This window comes from Pogona vitticeps, chromosome 2 (genome assembly GCF_051106095.1).
Source record: "Pogona vitticeps strain Pit_001003342236 chromosome 2, PviZW2.1, whole genome shotgun sequence".
NCBI classification, from domain to species: Eukaryota; Metazoa; Chordata; class Lepidosauria; order Squamata; family Agamidae; genus Pogona; species Pogona vitticeps.
The window spans coordinates 218,355,994-218,374,007 of NC_135784.1; the positions used below are offsets into that span (position 1 = coordinate 218,355,994).

General features: G+C 41.8%; 1 protein-coding gene across 1 annotated transcript; it reads right to left on the bottom strand.

The window, feature by feature from the left end:
• Positions 1-5,090: 5,090 nt before the first annotated feature.
• DMRTA1 (DMRT like family A1) lies at positions 5,091-11,126 on the bottom strand. The gene is given in 5 exon segments (XM_020790394.3): positions 5,091-5,826; positions 5,829-5,909; positions 5,912-6,117; positions 6,119-6,413; positions 10,318-11,126. Coding segments are annotated over 5 exon segments (1,341 nt in total). The 5' UTR covers positions 10,832-11,126; the 3' UTR covers positions 5,091-5,581.
• Between the last annotated feature and the right edge of the window lie 6,888 nt (positions 11,127-18,014).

Genomic DNA, 18,014 nt, shown 5'->3' on the forward strand with positions numbered 1-18,014 from the left:
TTCTGGTTGCCTTTTAGAGGCCGGATAGGAATGTTTGACCTTCATCCTGATTGGCTTTTGGATGGGGGTGTATTTTTGCCTATCCCACACTGGTAAGGGTATTTGGCATTTTATGGTGGAAATCTGGTCGCACTGGCGGGTAATGCGGAAAAAAACAGGTATTTCTCGGTGAGTCCCACTTTAAGATCAGGTAAGCTAACAGCGCATCGGACTTCCCAGGGCTGCGAATCATGCGATTCAGCACCTGGGCGGGAAAGATGTGCTGGGCTACTTCCGGACCAACAGTCATCAAGTCAAGATGGCTCGAGTTCTGGGGGTGTTTATTAGTGGCCAGCTGGGTTCCTGCTGTCCTTAAGAACACGAGAACCTGGGGCCGGGGACTCGCCCATATGATTACGGATTTATCTGTTTCCACACTACAGCAGGGCCCCCCCATGCCAATTGATGGCAAAAATTTTCTGCATTATTATTAATAAAGTGTGGCCCATGTTTTAATCCATAATACTTGTCTTGCGTCTTTATTCCGGGGTTGTGGGGCAAAAATACTTTGGGGCACCCAGGAAGATTGCAGGGGTAAGTATTCCCACCATCCCAAAATATCATGCTCTAACTTACTACATCATCATAAAACCTCCTAAAGTCATCCAAGTCTTTTTTTAGAATGAAACAAATGAACACACAGCCAAAACAGTATTTTAATTGTTGTGGTAGGTTTTTCGGGCTCTTTGGCCGTGTTCTGAAGGTTATTCTTCCTAACGTTTCCCCAGTCTCTGTGGCTGGCATCTTCAGAGGACAGTATTTTGATTGTTGCAGTTTTTAACTGTTGCAGTTCAGGGGGAAAAGTAGAAGCTCCATGAACAGAAGGAAACAGATCAGATTGGAAGTGGGGGAGGGGAAGGATCGGTTGGCTTCAAATTCACTCCTAGAGAAAAATACAATGAATTCTAGAGAAAAATACGATGAATTTTCCAAAATAATCACACACTGTGAAGGAGGCCCAAAGGAGAGTGTGCCATCTCACGAGACAGAGGGCGGAGTAGGAGGTTTGGTACCAGAAAGTGTTGGTTTAAAGTTGGATCCAAAGGAGAACATGAGCGAGGAAGGGGAGAGAGTCGAAAGAAAGGGGAAGTTTGAAATATGTCTGGTAGAGGAGAGCGGGAATTGGAAAGGGGAGGAGCAAGAACTGTCAGTTTGGGAGGAGGGGATAAGTAACCAGGGAGAACAGTGGTTCGAGGTAGAATTAGAGCTATGGAAACGTAAAAGAGAGCTGGAAAGGTTACAAGAATACGAGAAGATAAAAACCCAAGAGTTATTACAGGATTTTCCCAACCTGAAGTTAGGGGGATTGCTCCTGGATCCCCCACATAATGAATCAGGTGAAACAAGATAAGAGACCTTAGAGTGGTCAGTGATAGTATTCCCAAAGGGGAAAGGGAGAGGACGACAGGTAACTCGTCCGGATTCGAGATTCAACATCCCCCCACCTGAGGAGGACTGGGCCCAGCACCCATGCTGCGGCACCATCTGTGCAATGAGGAGCACATCACTCCAGAAACCTACGCGGAGAAGTTTGGCCCAGCATCCCTGTGAGTTCAATAGACTTTGGGTGGGAGTTTGTACTGGACGGTTATGGCTTGCTGCCTGAGTTAAGTGCTTTCGATCCAATTATGAACAGTGCTGATCATCATGTAAATAATAAAGTTAAATATGTTGGAATTAAGAAGACGTATCCTGTGATATTTCCCACAGAAAATGAGGAGTTGTCAAAATTTGAAACTGAACCTGATCACACACACCACCATGTAATCAAACCATCTGTTAGTCGAACCAATTCTGTGCCAGAGACTCTTCAGAATTTCAGGCAGGATTTGTCTCTAGACTCCTCCCGCGCCCCCCCCCCAATGCCTGTGACTAAAACAGTAACCTCCTATCATAGAATCATGAAGTTAGAAGGCGCCTATAAGGCCATTGATTCCAAATCCCTACTCAATGGAGGAATACAGATTAAAAGATATCGGCCACGTGGTTGTCTAAATTTCTCTCGAATACCTCTAGTGTTGGAGCGCTCATCACCTCTTGAGGTAACTGGTCCCATTGCCACACTAATAGGGAGTTTTTCCTGATAACTGAAACCTGGCTTCCTGTAACTTAAGCCCATTGTTGTGCATCCTGCACTTTGGGATGATTGAGAACAGATCCTGGCCCTCCTCTGTATGACAGCCTTTCAAGTACTTGAAAAGTGCTATCACGTCTCCCTATCTTCTTTTCTCAAGGCTAAATAAGGCCAATTATTTCAGTCTTTCCTCTTAAGTCTTGGTTTCCAGTCCCTTGCTCATCGTTGTTGCCCTCCTCTGAACAGTGGTGTTCAGAACTGGTCACAGTACCCAAGATGAGGCCTAACCATTGCTGAATAGAGGGGAACTAGCATCTCATGGGATTTGGACACTATACTTCTGTTAATGCAGCCTAAAATAGCATTTGCCCTTTTTGTAGCCACATCACACTGTTGGTTCATATTCAGTTTGTGACCTACGACAATTCCAAGATCCTTCTTGCTTGTAGTATTGCTGAGTGAGGTATCCCCTATCTTGCAACTATGTGTTTGACTTCTTTTTTTCTAGGTGCAATACTTTGCATTTATCCCTGTTGAATTTCTTTTTCGTGTTTTCAGTCCAGTGTTCAGCCTATCCAGATCATTCTAAATTTTGTTTCTGTCTTCCAGGGGGTTATCTATTCCACCCAATTTTGTGTCATCCTCAAATTTGATTAGCATTCCCCGCACCCCCTGATTCAGGTCATTAAAACAAATGTTGAAGAGCACTGGACCCAGGACAGAGCCCAGGGGTATCCCACGTGCTAAACTCTGCTTTAGTTTTCTTTGAAATGAAGAATTCTAGTAGAACATGTTCAGTCTCACCCAGAGAGTTTACTTACTGCCACTTCCTCTATTGAGTTGTCCTACATGTAAAGCCAGAATTTTACTAATGAGTTTCGATACTTCCTCTTGTCGCCTAGTGTGGTCGAAATGACTAGATAGGCGGGGTATAAATAAATAAATAAATAAATAAATAAATAAATAAATAAATAAATTGTCCAAGAAACATATCTTGCAGGGATAGGAAAAGTTACAGTTTTGAACTACAGCTCCATAAACGCTGGCTAGAATATTCTTGGAATTATAGTCCAAAAAAGGAACTTCCTCCATTTTTGATGTTAGCATAACAATTTACAACTGGTTTAAACAGCTGGGGTCAAAACAGATAATTATTTTTAAAATGTGGGGTTCTTTCTCTTTTACTCAAGAACAAGCAAACAGGGTAGGGTCCAGATTGTGACTTTATAGTGGGGGAGAGGTTCTATAAGCTTTATACCTTGGTCTTACTGCAGTGTCAATTTAGATCAAGTAACAATACCTATAAGTTATATTGCCAAAAATTTACTCATTAATGGTTCTACTTTGGCAACAGTAGCCACTAATATCTTATAGAAGTCTGTTCCAAAATGATTTCCTTGACTTTGGTTAGAAGCTGTTTTGTTTTGAGGTAGGAGATACCACTTGAAGGCGAGAGTTTATTACTCAAATCTTAGAAAACCCTCTGGTTTATGAATGTGGGAATATTGTGCTTCTGTATCTACACTTTTAAACACCATGAAATGGCCTGATATTGCTGCATAATATTGTGCCCACATTGGCAGCAGGGGAAAAAAAGACACCAAACTTCACATGCCAAAAGGCCACCTTGAATTTTGATAGTGTGCTGCAGTATCAAGACATTTCTCGGTTTTTGAATGGCTTCTATGGATTACACACACACACACACACACTTGATCTTAGCCAAATATAGAAGCACAATAGTCCACATTCATAAACCAGAGGTTCTTTTTTTGAAGAAATGAAATTCTTGGCTTTTTAAAATGGAGGCTTATATTAAATATACATTCACTAAACCCAAATTCTAACAGATACTTCCCTCATGTAGAACTATCCAGTGCTAGAGGATCCTAGAAGATGAGCACATGATCTGTAATATCGCTGCAGAGAGACCAAGATTTCAGCCCCTGCAGCCTGGACTCTTTCCAAATAAAAAATATGTGGGGCCTTATTTCGAGATAAGCAAGACTGGTCATTTCAATTTATGTGATCTGTTTTAAATCTGGGGACACTTAATAGTAATCAATTTCTAAATCAGATAAACAGTTTTACTTTTTTTAAAATATCATATCTCAAAAACCTTTTGCTCAAACTTCCTCAAATCTGACACAGACCAAGACCAGACTGATTGCTACAACTGTACCAAACTTGGTGTGGACCATTTTAAAAGTTGTAAGTTTTTGTTTGGGCTGCCCCCATTTTTAGAAGCTCTTCATACAATGTTGATTTGCTCTGCCAGGACAAGATCACTGGTACACTCTTGTACAGAAATAGTTAGTTCGCCAACCAGTCCTACTGGTTTCAGTCCCAACCACTATTTTATCAATCAATACAGTACCAAGTAAAAAATAACAAACATATCAAACCACTGGTTGTTGTGGGTTGTTCAGGCTCTTGAGCCGTGTTCTGAAGGTTGTTCTTCCTAACGTTTCACCAGTCTCTGTGGCCGGCATCTTCAGAGGACAGCACTCTGTGCTATCCTCTGAAGTGCTGTCCTCTGAAGATGCCGGCCACAGAGATTTTATTTATTTATTTATTTATTGGACTTATATACCGCCCCATAGCGCTACAAGCACTCTCCGGGCGGTTTACAATTTTAATTATACAGGCTACACATTGCCCCCCCAGCAAGCTGGGTACTCATTTTACCGACCTCGGAAGGATGGAAGGCTGAGTCAACCTTGAGCCGGCTACCTGGGATTTGAACCCCAGGTCGTGAGCACAGTTTTAGCTGCAGGACAGCGATTTAACCACTGCACCACGAGGCTAGCGAAACGTTAGGAAGAACAACCTTCAGAACATGTCCAAAGAGCCTGAAAAACCCACAACAACCATTAGATCCCGGCCGTGACAGCCTTTGCGAATACATATCAAACCACCTCAAAAAACAAAAAAGAAAACAAAATGAAACAAAAACAAAACAAAACAACTCCTGGAGTCATATAGCCATGATTTATTGAGGTTCTTCTGCATTTCAAATTGTATTTTAACTCAAAATTTCTTAGACATTGTTTTGTTCCTGCCTGCCAGCCTAATATGGTAACCAAATATGAAAAGCATCATTAAGATTGGTGCTAATTCCAACAAGAGCTCGGCCAATTATACTTTAGAATTTTAGTGCCATATGTTTGTGTCAAAATGAAGAATTACATTAAAATCTATTTTTAAAAAATACAAAGGATTAAAAAGCAATATTATGTCCTTAATAGGAGCTAGTACCTTTGAGAGCTGAACCTAGCTGCTATTGTTAGTTCCATCTAGAATAAACCCACTTAGCAAATGAAATTTACAAAGCTGTTTACTTACAAAGTTCACAGTGAGTCACTGGATTTATTGTACTTGAGACTAATAATTGGATTTAGGCTTTTAGTGCCACTATTTGTCTCAGCCCACCTGAACACAATAGAATAAGTACTACAAAATGAAGATTTATTTAAGATGATACTTGTTTTCTTCACTTTGCCTGGTGTAAATTTTGTTCCTGACAACATCTTTACAGGGAAAATAAGATGTGTCATTAATCATTTCTGAGAAGGAATGGCCCATAGCTGGATGAAAAGGCAGAGCAGGAAACAGTCCAGTTCTTAAATAGGGTATAATCAACCTAGGTCCAGGTCTTCCAGGAGGAGCATATGTCACCCTTAGAAGTTGAATCCCCAGTCTAGGCCGTAGATATAAAAATTCACTTCACTTCCAAAAGAAGCCAGATTGGTGCAGAAAGGAGCAAATGCCGATGTACTGCCATGTGCTGTGATAAACTGAAGAGATTACAATCAGAAGATTGTTGGAAGGCATTGTATTCTGACAAAGGAGGGACTGAATGCTCTCCAAATTCTTGCTTCTGTTCATTCAAATTCAGTATCTGCTCTATAGTTTGAACTATATCTCCTCTGCAGGACTGGAGAAGTCTCTCTAGCCTACTTTGTTTGTAAAGTGGAAAGACCTTCATAAGGATATCAAGCACCAGTAGCAGGAGAAGAAGAAGTAGCAACAGCAGCAACACTAGTGTTGAAGGCAACAAAGTCATTGGGACATTCACTGTCACTTCCTGATTCCATGTCTGAAGATGACAGAGATGTTGAACTTTCCATTCCTTCTAAAGACTCATTAAGACCTGAATGATGAGCAGCCATTTCTTTACTTAGAATCTGCATGCCAGATGACTTTTTTCTATGGCCTCCAACAGATCCAGAATATGATCTCGGAGAAGATCTGTATAAATGTTCATTGCAGCAGAAGTCAAACTTCTGAATCTTTTCTTCTGGGGGAAAAATGAAACATGTAATCAAATAATCTGGATTTCCTCAAGTACATCAACTATCTGCCCATCACATTCACAGAAACAGAGAACCTAGAGTGGTCATTCGACTAGATAGGCAGGGTATTAATACAATAAATAAATAAACCTGCTTCATTATAAAGGTACACAATGCATGGAATTAAGACCAGAAAAGGGAACTTCTCATTTTTTTTCATTCCTACTCTGCATGAAATGGAATCCTTCTGAAAAGCTCATATTTATCTGTCAAAACCACTGATTCAATTCTCATGAATGCTAGGAGTACACATTTACCTCCACTTCATACACCATGGATTTCCTCCCCAGTTACCAAAGATGTGCTCAGCATATGCATAATCATATGTATTTAAATATAAACATTTTATTTTGCACCTATGAGGAGACACTAAGTGTACAAGTGGTGAAACAGATGTGTATGTGCTTACTTCATGTGGTGTTACACAATGGGAAACCAGAAGGCTACCATCAGTACTGTAGGTCCACCATCCAAGGAAGGGGATTGTTTTACCCACCAATGATGGGAAACTGTGGCTCGTTGCTAGGAACACAAGAGGTACATATAACTGTTTTTAACAGCCCTTAAGAAAATAGCCTACACCATTGGTCCCCAACCTTGGACCTCCAGATGTTCTTGGACTTCAACTCCCAGAAATCCTGGCCAGCAGAGGTGGTGGTGAAGGCTTCTGGGAGTTGTAGTCCAATAACATCTGGCAGCCCAAGGTTGGGGACCACTGGCCTACACTGCATAACCATCCTGTTCTCCTATGTCACAGATATAGTTTAACACAAGCTTCTCAGAAACTAATTTGTATAAATACCACTGTAATAGATCTGGGAAAGAGTTGTGTATAGTGGATAGAATGTTGGCTATGGAAACTTACTGGGTGTGTCCAGCAATGATAAAGCACCCAATGACCACCTCACATATATTAGGGTCATTGTGAAACAACTCCATGGGAAATAAAAGCTGCAAACAAGAAACAGCAGTGCTTCACATTTCTTTTCAGCTGATTTTATTGCTAGACAATGTCCTGGTAGTTTGTAGCTTTTATCACTACAGTATAGCAATCTCCAGTTCCTTCAGCCCTGAACCACAATATCAAATGTTGAATGAACACAACTAATACAATCACCCAATCACTTATACTAAGACTGTGGATAATTTCATTTCTGAACAATTTCCAGATTGGGATTTGCATTTAAAGTAACTTTTTCAAACTCTATATACTTACCACATCAGGGCTGCAACACAGTAGTGCACAATGAATACTTCCTTCTGATGTTCTTCATCACTATTGCTAATTATTATTTTCAGTCACACTGCCTAATGTGCTATTATAACCTTCCTGAAATGATAGGTTAATGATAAAATCTCTAACACATATTATAAGAATTCAGCTTCTTCAAATTCACATTGGTCAAGATCACAAGGAAACACTGCAATCTGATCCATTCGGACATCATATCACTCAAACTGGATTCCATAAAATGCCTCGCAAACAACTCTTAATACTGTTATTTAAATTAATACCCTACCTGTTGTTGTGCAAGATAGGACATACTTTGGCCTTAATATCAAGCATTATTTAAATAAACTGGTCTCACACAAAAGGCAGGAGGTGGATTTTGGTTTAAGTCAGGGAGCACTCACACACCTCAGCATATGGGGGAGGGGTAGTCCTGTCAGGAAAAACAGCAATAAGCCTTGTGTGGCCTTAAAAACTAACAGGTGTGATTGAGCATCATCTCTTGTGGACAGCAGTCTGTTTTCTTTGATGCAAGAACTTCTGTTATCATAGTCACAGAGTAGGCAGATCTCTATAGTATAATCTATTAACATCAGTAACACAGATTCAAGAAGACTGTTCCCAGTTGCTGTCCAGGTAATAGCATAGTCCAGGATTCTCTGGCATTTCTTCTGTTATTCATCAGGATTCCAAACCACCCATCCCCTCTGACTGAAACCTGTGCCACCTGTAAGTATACTCATGAAATGAACACACACACGCCACATGTGATTGTTTGATTACATAATCCCCCCCTTAAATTCTACAAAATGCCATTATGCTGCTCAAAGCTTGCTGTCCTATCACTGCCATATGCTCCAAGAAGAACACATTTTGTACAGTACAGTGGGGTCTTGACTTGAGAACTTAATCCATATTGGAAGGTGGTCCTCAAGTCAAAAAGTTCTCAGGTCAAATCTGCATTTCCCATAGGAATGCATTGAAAACCATTTGATCCGTATCTGCTCTTTTCCGTCCATAGAAACTAATGGGAAGCTGCTATTCTGCCTTCGACCACTAGAGGGGGATATTTTGTTTCTTTTTTTCTTAGGTCAAGAAAGGTTCAGGGAAGGCAGGGAAAATACAGTCCAGGCAGTTACAGTACCAGGCAGTCCGAAGACTGTCTCCCAATCCACTCTCTAAACGCTGGGAGGAGTGAGGAAGCAGACAGGCACCCTTTTCACTGGCCAACAGTTAACTGAAAGTTCAAATTTTGCACTTTCCCTGCCTCCCACGTGGTTTTTTTTCAGTTCTTAACTCAAATCTAAGTACTTAAGTCAAGTCAATATTTTCCTAAGAGAGTGGTTCTTAAGTCGAAATGTTCTTAACTCGAGCCGTTCTTAAGTCAAGACCCCACTGTACAGTACATGGCCTTCAGGGAAACGATCACCCTTGTGTGTGTGTGTTTAGTCGTTTAGTCGTGTCCGACTCTTCGTGACCCCATGGACCAGAGCACGCCAGGCCCTCCTGTCTTCTACTGCCTCCCGGAGTTGTGTCAGGTTCATGTTGGTTGCTTCGCAGACACTGTCCAGCCATCTCATCCTCGGTCGTCCCCTTCTCCTCTTGCCATCACACCTTCCTAACATCAAGGTTTTTTCCAAGGACTCTTTTCTTCTCATGAGATGGCCAAAGTACTGGAGCCTCAGCTTCAGGATCTGTCCTTCAAGTGAGCATTCAGGGTTGATTTCCTTTAGAACTGATAGGTTTGTTCTCCTTGCAGTCCAGGGGATTCTCAAGAGCCTCCTCCAGCACCACAATTCAAAGGCATCAATTCTTCGGCGGTCTGCTTTCTTTATGGTCCAGCTCTCACTTCCATACATCATGACAGGAAAAACCATAGCTTTGACTATTCGGACTTTTGTTGGCAAGGTGATGTCTCTGCTTTTCAAGATGCTGTCAAGATTTGTCATCGCTTTCCTCCCAAGAAGAAGGCGCCTTTTAATTTCAGGGCTGCTGTCTCCATCTGCAGTGATCATGGAGCCCAGGAAGATAAAATTTGACACTGCCTCCATATCTTCCCCTTCTATTTCCCAGGAGGTGATGGGACCAGTGGCCATGATCTTAGTTTTTTTGATGTTGAGTTTCAGACCGTTTTTTGCACTCTCCTCTTTCACTCTCATTACAAGGTTCTTTAATTCCTCCTCACTTTCTGCCATCAGAGTGGTATCATCTGCATATCGGAGGTTGTTGATATTTCTTCCGGCAATCTTAATTCCGGCTTGGGTTTCTTCCAGTCCAGCCTTCCGCATGATGTATTCTGCATATAAGTTAAATAAGCAGGGGGACAATATACAGCCTACCGTTTGAGTTTGATAACACTTATTCCCAAGAACATGAACACAGGATTCCACTCTTGGGTCTATCAAATACACCAGTTGGCATTTCCAACGAAAGCAGACCCAGTGGAATCAACTGCTGAAAGGGGACTTCTGTAAATCTCATGAATACAATGGGCTTACTCTAATGGAGAGGTCCCGCGGGTGACGAGTCTGAAGCTCCAGCCCTCAAAGATCTCCATTACGCACAACTGACCCCCCCACCACCACCCCCAGTTCTGAGCGGTACCGCCACACTCCCACCTCTCGGCCCCCGCGCTGACTCCGGACAGCGGCGGGAAACGGGGTCGCCAGCCGTCAGCGAGTACCGCGCCGCCTCTTCGTCGCTCGGAAGCGGAGAGCCCGCCGCCTGCTTCTCCGGCCGCCTCTCGCTCTCTTCCTGCGCCTGCTGCCTGCGCAGGGCCACCTGGGCAGCCATGACGCGCTGCCCCTCCGCGAGGAGGGCGCACTTGGCGCACGCACAGTCCCGCCAGCGGCAGAAGCGCTTGTGCCCCTTCACCACCGAGACCGCGCCGTGGTTGCGGCAGCGGGCGCATTTGGGAGTGCGCGGGGAGCACCCGGCGCCCTCCAGCCCCGCCGCAGCGCCCGTCCAGTAGCCGCTGAGGGAGCGCCCCGTGGCTGCGGCGGCTCCAACCGCCGCCGCCCGTATGAAGAGGCCGGGCGGGCGGAGAAAGGAAAGCGGCATAGGAACTACTCCTAGGGGTGAAAGGGGTGCCAACCCCGGCGCCTCCAGACGAGATGAGTTTCTCGTCGCCATGGCTGAGCAAACGCCGCCTCGGAGCCCCGCAGACACCGCCTGGGTTGCCGAGGGCTCGCTCCCCGCCTCTCAACGCCACGAGCTGGGTCACCCTATACCGAACGGGCGTGGCGCCGGCTGCCCGGCCCCGGCCCAAGGGAAGAGGCGCGCTTTGGCTTTCTGGGCGAGGGAAGGGCCGCCCAGAAATGATGGCCGGCGTTCCTCGAACGTTCTTCTACGGTAACTCCGGAGACGCGCATCTTTTCTCTGCTGCTTAGCCGCCTCGGGCCTTGCTATGAAGCAGGCAGAGCGTGCGCTCCCCGGCTGGCTCTCACCTCACTCTGTATCGCCAGTTCTTGCATTTGTATAGAACGGAGTTACTTGGTAATTAAGGCACAACAAAATCCAGAAAGGAGCTCGAGATTTGCGCAAACATTTATTGTCAAAACAAAACAAAACTTGACACCAGCAGAGCTTGAGAGGGAAAATAGCATTGTCAAATACTTTGGAAAAGTGTAGATCCGGGGGACCAGAGAGCATTGCTAGAATTCAAAATGATGTTCTGTATCAATGTGGTTTTTTTTTTTGTTTTGTTTTTTTTGCACCACGGCTTGTTCAGTTTCATGCCTTTTTAAAATACTTTGTAAATTACCTTGAGTCCTCTTTATTGGAAGTCAGGTGCCATATAAATACAGTAAAGTGCATGAATGAAGTGAGTAAGTAAAATATCTATGCAAGATGGACTGGCATTTCTGAAAGTTGTAGTTTAAAGAAAGAAGAAAACCCAACATTGGGGTTTTATTTGGGGGCTGCATTTTTTTGAGCTTACAAAATTTCCTATAGGAGTTTGGTAGTTTTTACAGCAATACCCATCCTTCATGTGTTCCATTCAGCAGATGGGCGATGAGCATAGGAGCATTTTGGTAATTTTAGGTGCTCCTAGTGAGATCCTAAGCTTTGTGCACTCTCCATTCCTTGAAATGCTGTATGTCTTAGATATCCATCTCTCTTGCAGCTGTCAAACAAACAAGCTGCTTGAAGATAAAAGTTTTCTTAAGCTTCCGTTTTCCTACCTATGAAGCAACTTTGAATCTTTCTCCATGAGAAATTAAGTGGCTGTGGTGTGCAAAATGTTTGTGCAGCTCTTTAATGGTGATTTGCACAAGGCACAATTTTCCATAAGAGGGAGACATGTCTGCCTGGACTTGGAAATGAATATAGGATAACCTGACAACCCTGAGAGGGAGAAAGAATGTTGTGGTACTTGATAAGGATGGGGAAGAGAATCGGGAGAGGAAGAAGTGGGGTCAGGAAGCTGAGAAACAGGGGAAGGAAAAAGGAGGCACAGGGAGGGTTCCAACGCAGGCAAAGCCCTTTCAAGCTGAATAAGTACTGGTGGAGTGAGAGAAGAAGAGAAAGATGAGCATAAAAGGAACAATTTGAGATGGTGTGGTGGCAGAGGAACTAATGGATTTCAAGCCAGGATATGTTCAAAAGTGCTGAAGTAATAAATATGTTGCTCGTTGAGGTGCCACAGTACTCTGCTGTTCTTGGTAAAACAGATTTACATACTTGCCCTTCTAGCAGTACACACTCACTGAAATACTATTGCTTAGTGTAGTATGTTGGAACTAGAGTAGGCCCATTAAATCAATGGAACTTAGGGAGGAATTCACTCACCAGATCCCCACTGATTCAGTGGGCTTGTTCTACTTGCAACTCTCTATGCTAAGCAACAGGATTTCAACAATTGCTTAGTTTCTTAATACTGTTAAGAGATCTTAACAATGCATTCTGTTTTTGTGGTGCTAAAGCCTCTTTTATGGGTCCTGGAGGGTGGGAAGGCCAGTAAAGTCAGTCTACTTCTGTTTTGTTGTTAGGGTTCTGTAAATGACATTCCCAGAAAAGGGCTTCAGAATTTAGTTTACATTTGAATTCTCTGTTGAACATCAATTGGGCTACCCTATTTCTGTTGCTGAAAATAGTTTCAGCTTCTCTGTGTCTTCAACAGTAGTGGACGGGTACTCCTTTGAAAGGAGATGCTTGTTAGCTGCCACACTCTCAATTAAAGGAGCTACAGTATGTGGTTGGAGAAGAAAATACTAACTGTTCATAAGGGAAACTGATGAAAAGGGGAGCCATTTACTCAATGGCTGCTTGCTGAACTCATCATGTGGTTATGTCCTTTTTCAGAGACACTTTGTGTTTTCATGAAGGGTTGCCAGACCACTGCCAGAGGTTTTTGTTTGTGATAAAAGGTGGCAGCCTTTGATCAATTCTTTCAAAGTCAAGGCTTCAGTAAAAAAAAATAATAAAGCCCAACAACATAGTCCTAATATGAGATTTTTAAAAATAAGTTTAATAATTATGTTTATATGTAGAGATTATTATGTTCTTCTGGAACTGGTAAAAGAAAAGCTATACAAAAACTAATGTAGGCAAATAAGATATAAAGGTCAGGATTCAAGGGGGCAATTTCATTGACAGAATTATCTGTTTCCCTCCACCCTTCAGCCCCTATGTTCAACCCAGAAACAACTTCAGAAGGCTTTAAAACTGATCCACCCATTCCTGGTACAGTTGAAGGGAGGAAAGAAATCCACATAACCCTATTTCCAATACCATCATTGTAATTAAACTGCAGTCATGAGGCGGCTCTCATGATTAGTACCACAGCACCATAAGTGATTAACCCATGATACTAATTAATACCCCTACCCTACCCACCCAAACCCTAGCCAGTAAAATCTGGAAAATTATGCTGCAGAAGGAAATCTGCAATGAGCGCTAATGATCTCTTTTGTATGAAACAGAATTCTAGAGGTGGGATTTTGCAGGGCCTGTGGCATGAGAAAAAGGTCAAATGACCCCACATACTGAGATAGTCAACAAACAAAATGAAATGCAATTCTGTATGTCACGGACCATCATCTTGTTTCACCTTTCATTGGGCTCATCCAGAGAGAGTGTTATTGTATTTTCTGTACCCTAAAGTAAAGTGGTGGGGGGACTTTCCCCACTGTCCACAAGATGCAGATCTCTGCCAGCTGACACAAAAACTGTGTGTGTGTGTGTGCATGTGCATATGTACACGCACACTGTTCTGACTTATGGCAGGGTTTTCCAAGTAGAAAATAGGGAGAAATGCTTTTCTATTCCCTTCTTCTGGGGGCACCCTGGAGCTGCCCATGACTATACAGGCTGAAGGCACAGTGGGGAATCGAACTCTCAACTTCTGACTCTGCAGTCAGATACCTAAACTATTATGCTATCCAGCCATCTTTTAGGCTAATGCTAAACTACTAACAAACAGAACAACAATATTTATTAGAAAAGATAATCTGCAAGAGGTTTCTTCTATATCCTTTACAGAGAAGTTGTTTCCAACTGCTTTCCAAAGCAGATTTCTAATAGATATTTCTGCTACCAAAGGTTCTGATTGGATCAGGGATGCTTTCAATATTAGAACTAATCCAGTAAGTAGAAGAAAGCAGAGCAAAGATCAAGCATATCATATTTTCTATAAAGGTTTTCTTCAGGATTTTTGTAAAAAGGCAGCTGTTTTCTGAAATGGATCATAGCAGGAGACGACTATTGCCAAGGGTTCCCATTAGAAGGTTCAGTTTCATGCCAAGCTAAGTAAAGCAAAGGGGAAAAAACAAAACAAAGATTCAATAGTCAAAATAATTTAAAATTAATTCCTTCATATTTTAAAAGCTTTTAAACTTTTTATTGAAGAGAGGCTGATTTCTGAAAGAGAAAACACATGGTGGTTTAAGAATACAGTGTGACCAATGCACAGTATACTAGTCAAGTCCCAAGTATTTCAACATAATTAAGGGATTTGTGGCCACACATTGGATCAAATGGAAAGCATTTAATTTCTGTGGCTGGAAATTTCACAGCTGCACCAAAATTACTGTTACTTAAATATATTTTGATTCAAACTTCACTTTACATTTTTATTGCACAGTATTTTTGTGTTCTCTTCTTTTCATTACACTGGGTAGCTACCACTATGTGAAGAACATTTTCCTTAGCTTAATCATGTTATCTTGGCTCTCAGAAAATATTAGCCTATTACAGAGTTTATACTTGTGTCAATCCTGCGCTTTAGAACCAAATTAGTAATTATGATATAGCCATGGTAATGGCTGCCATAAGAGGCAGCGTTATCTAGCCTCTCCCCCACACCTGTCAGTAGATTTTAACTGTGCCCTGAAATCCCTGGATTTATGTGACAGTCATTGATGGGCATGAAAAATGTGAAAGACAGTGTTGGAACACAGATGCGGTGTCCTGGACTTCATGGAGAGAGAAGACGAAGTAAGAGAAACATTGTGTATTTATGGCAATGTGTATGCACAAACAAAATTGTAAAGAGAGAAAAAAAAGGTTTTCTTTGCCTTGTCTAAAGGGCAAAGGATTTGACTACAGGCAGTTTCTCAACTGGTCCTTTAAATCACGGCAAAGAATTTTTTAAAAATATTTTTTGTAACTGATACAGCACATCACTTGTGCACATCACATCACAGTGATGGCCTAGCACAGTCTTTAAAAAAAATTCACTTCCCCTGCCCTTCTGCCAAGTTGCAGAGGAAGTGTTCATTTGCTTATATCCTGAAGTCATTAAGCCACTTCGTGATATTAGAAATTCAAAATGGAAGGTGCCTTGACAACCAGAAGGTTCACTTTAGGTCTGTTCCGAGTGATCACAAATGTGAGCAATCCTTTCTGCACCAAAAAAGAAAAAGCCCCTGATGGGATCAGAAAGTTATGGGTAGGGATGTTCTGGGGACAATTTGGTTCACTCCACTGATTACATTGTTTGATTGCTGGAAAAAAAGAGCAAACACACCTGTCCAGACAGCCAAAAGCAGGCTTTCTGCTCATCTGATTGCACTTTAACTTTCCTGGGTTATGGTCTAGACAAGAGAGGTTTAACCATCCAGGGTATCTTTTATTAAAAGACCTAGGATCCAAGAGATGGCAAAGCTGTTGCCTGAAGCTTGGGGGGGGGGTGGAGGGGGAGGTAGGAGGAACAAAAATAGAATCATTGGATACACTCAGGCTAGAAGTATTTTAAAAGAAATTGATCTTACATTTCAAGGATGATAAACTGTTCTCTGATCTTGAAGCCTCTGTAATTTAATTCCTAATTTCTACATCAGCTTTTAAAAAAACTAACACCTAAAAGATTATGCCTGTGTTGTCCAGTTTTGTATGTTACAAAAGTTTTGTCCGTAGTGCATTAGAGCACGTTATACCAAATATGGTTTCAGACAAGGCCAAAGTCATGCTTCCTCCACTGAGTTTTACAGGGGCTTAGTACAATATCACACTCCACTTGTAACTCTCACTGGTTCACTGCTACTCTTCATTTTTCTCACCATAGAAGGTCTCTTAAGAAATTTAAAAAAAAATGAACAGTGCATTCTGATTGTTGGTATGAGAAACTCTCCATCTAGAAACACAACTGATCTAACTGAAAGGAAAAAATATTTTTCCTTGCTATAGTCAGTCAGTTTACAAAATAATTAAATTAAAACCACCAGTAATTATCTTTCTGCATTACATTTCTGGTCTTACAAGATTCCGTCCACACACCCTGAAGTTCTCACAGTCTGATCAACCAATAGGCAAGATAAAAATAAAAAATACTCAGTATTTAATTGACATTGTAACTGATAAGATTTATTTCTCAAATGCATATATGGGTGGCACTGGTGGCTTACTAGATACATCTTATTTAAACTTTTTGTCATGCCTCTTGGTGCTTTTTTTACCATTTCAGAATTAACCGTTATACTTAAGAGCAAGTCTAGTATAGTCTCCCACTTTAGGGGCAGTGATGCAAGTTTACACATCAGAAAAAGCAGTAAATGGGGCAGGGGGATAAATACTCTGTCAGAAGAGTCCTAAATTGGGTTTAGCAGATTAAATTCCTTACACACTTACATATATTAAAAACTGCAGTTTTTAAAATGTAGATATGATCTATATTATAGCCACCACCATACCAACACATTCCACTCTGTACAACTTTACTGTTTTTACTGAACTTCTGATATCTATAGTTGACTCACTAAGTACATGACTTCTAACAATTCTGAAGGCCTGTTCCTTACCTTTAAGGAAGCCATGGCTGAAATCCTGTTGCTTAGTGTAGTAACTCAGAACTAGAGTTGATTTACCAACTGCTCCAAGACAGATTTGGTGGGTCAACTCCTCCATAAGTTCTATTGATTCAATAGGCCTACTTTAGTTATGACTTACTATGTTAAGTGATAAAATTTCTACTGAAGGATCATAAGAAGCCATCTTAGAACAAAATCCTACCTTAGAACAGAATCCTATCCAATCATTAACACTGACTGGTGGCAGCTTTCTTTACCAGCCCTGCCTGGAAAACCTGAAGATTAAAACTGCAGCCTTCTCTCTGCAAAGCAGCTGCTCTATTCCTGAGTTATGGCCCTTCCTTCAAGAAACTGAACATGTGTTCCTTGAAATCATACTGAGCAGTGGAGGAGATGTTGCTGGACAGGAATCTTTTATCTCCAGTTGTCTAATTGCTCTAATATTCCTAGCAGTTGACAAGTGGGAAAGAGTGAGACAGCTAATGGAAGACAGGTAGAATCGCAGCAGCGAAGACCGTGTCTCTTTCCTCTATGAAGATAAGTTTTTCTCTCTTTCCTCTATTGTTGGGAGTTTTCAGAATTTTTGGCAATCAAAACTTAAGTTCTTTTCACTGGATAATGTGAGCCCAGTTGTTGTTTTTCCAAGTATAGTGGGCAAGTGTGTCCTTCTAAATTTTGTTGGACTGGAATTCCTGTCATCTCTTTCCATTTACCACCTCTCACCATTAATATCTATGCTGCTAAAGAATTCTGAGAGCCACAACCCAACACTGCCTGGAGGTCATTATTTCCCCCAGTAGTCATTATAAATATAGGTTGGCAGTCTGAGATAAATTTGGAAAGTTCATATGAGAATCTGGATTAATAAGAGGTCAGAAATCTGTGATAAGAACTCCTGTTTCTTACCACACACCTTTAAAAACAGCCACGGAGAGGGGAGAAAAAATATACGTAGAAGGTTGATAGAGCTAGGGAAGAAGAGTTGAACCTTTCACATCTCACCATTTTCTTCACAAGCAGTGATTTAAGTCATGAGGACATGGATACATAATGCTCCTAGAAAGTCC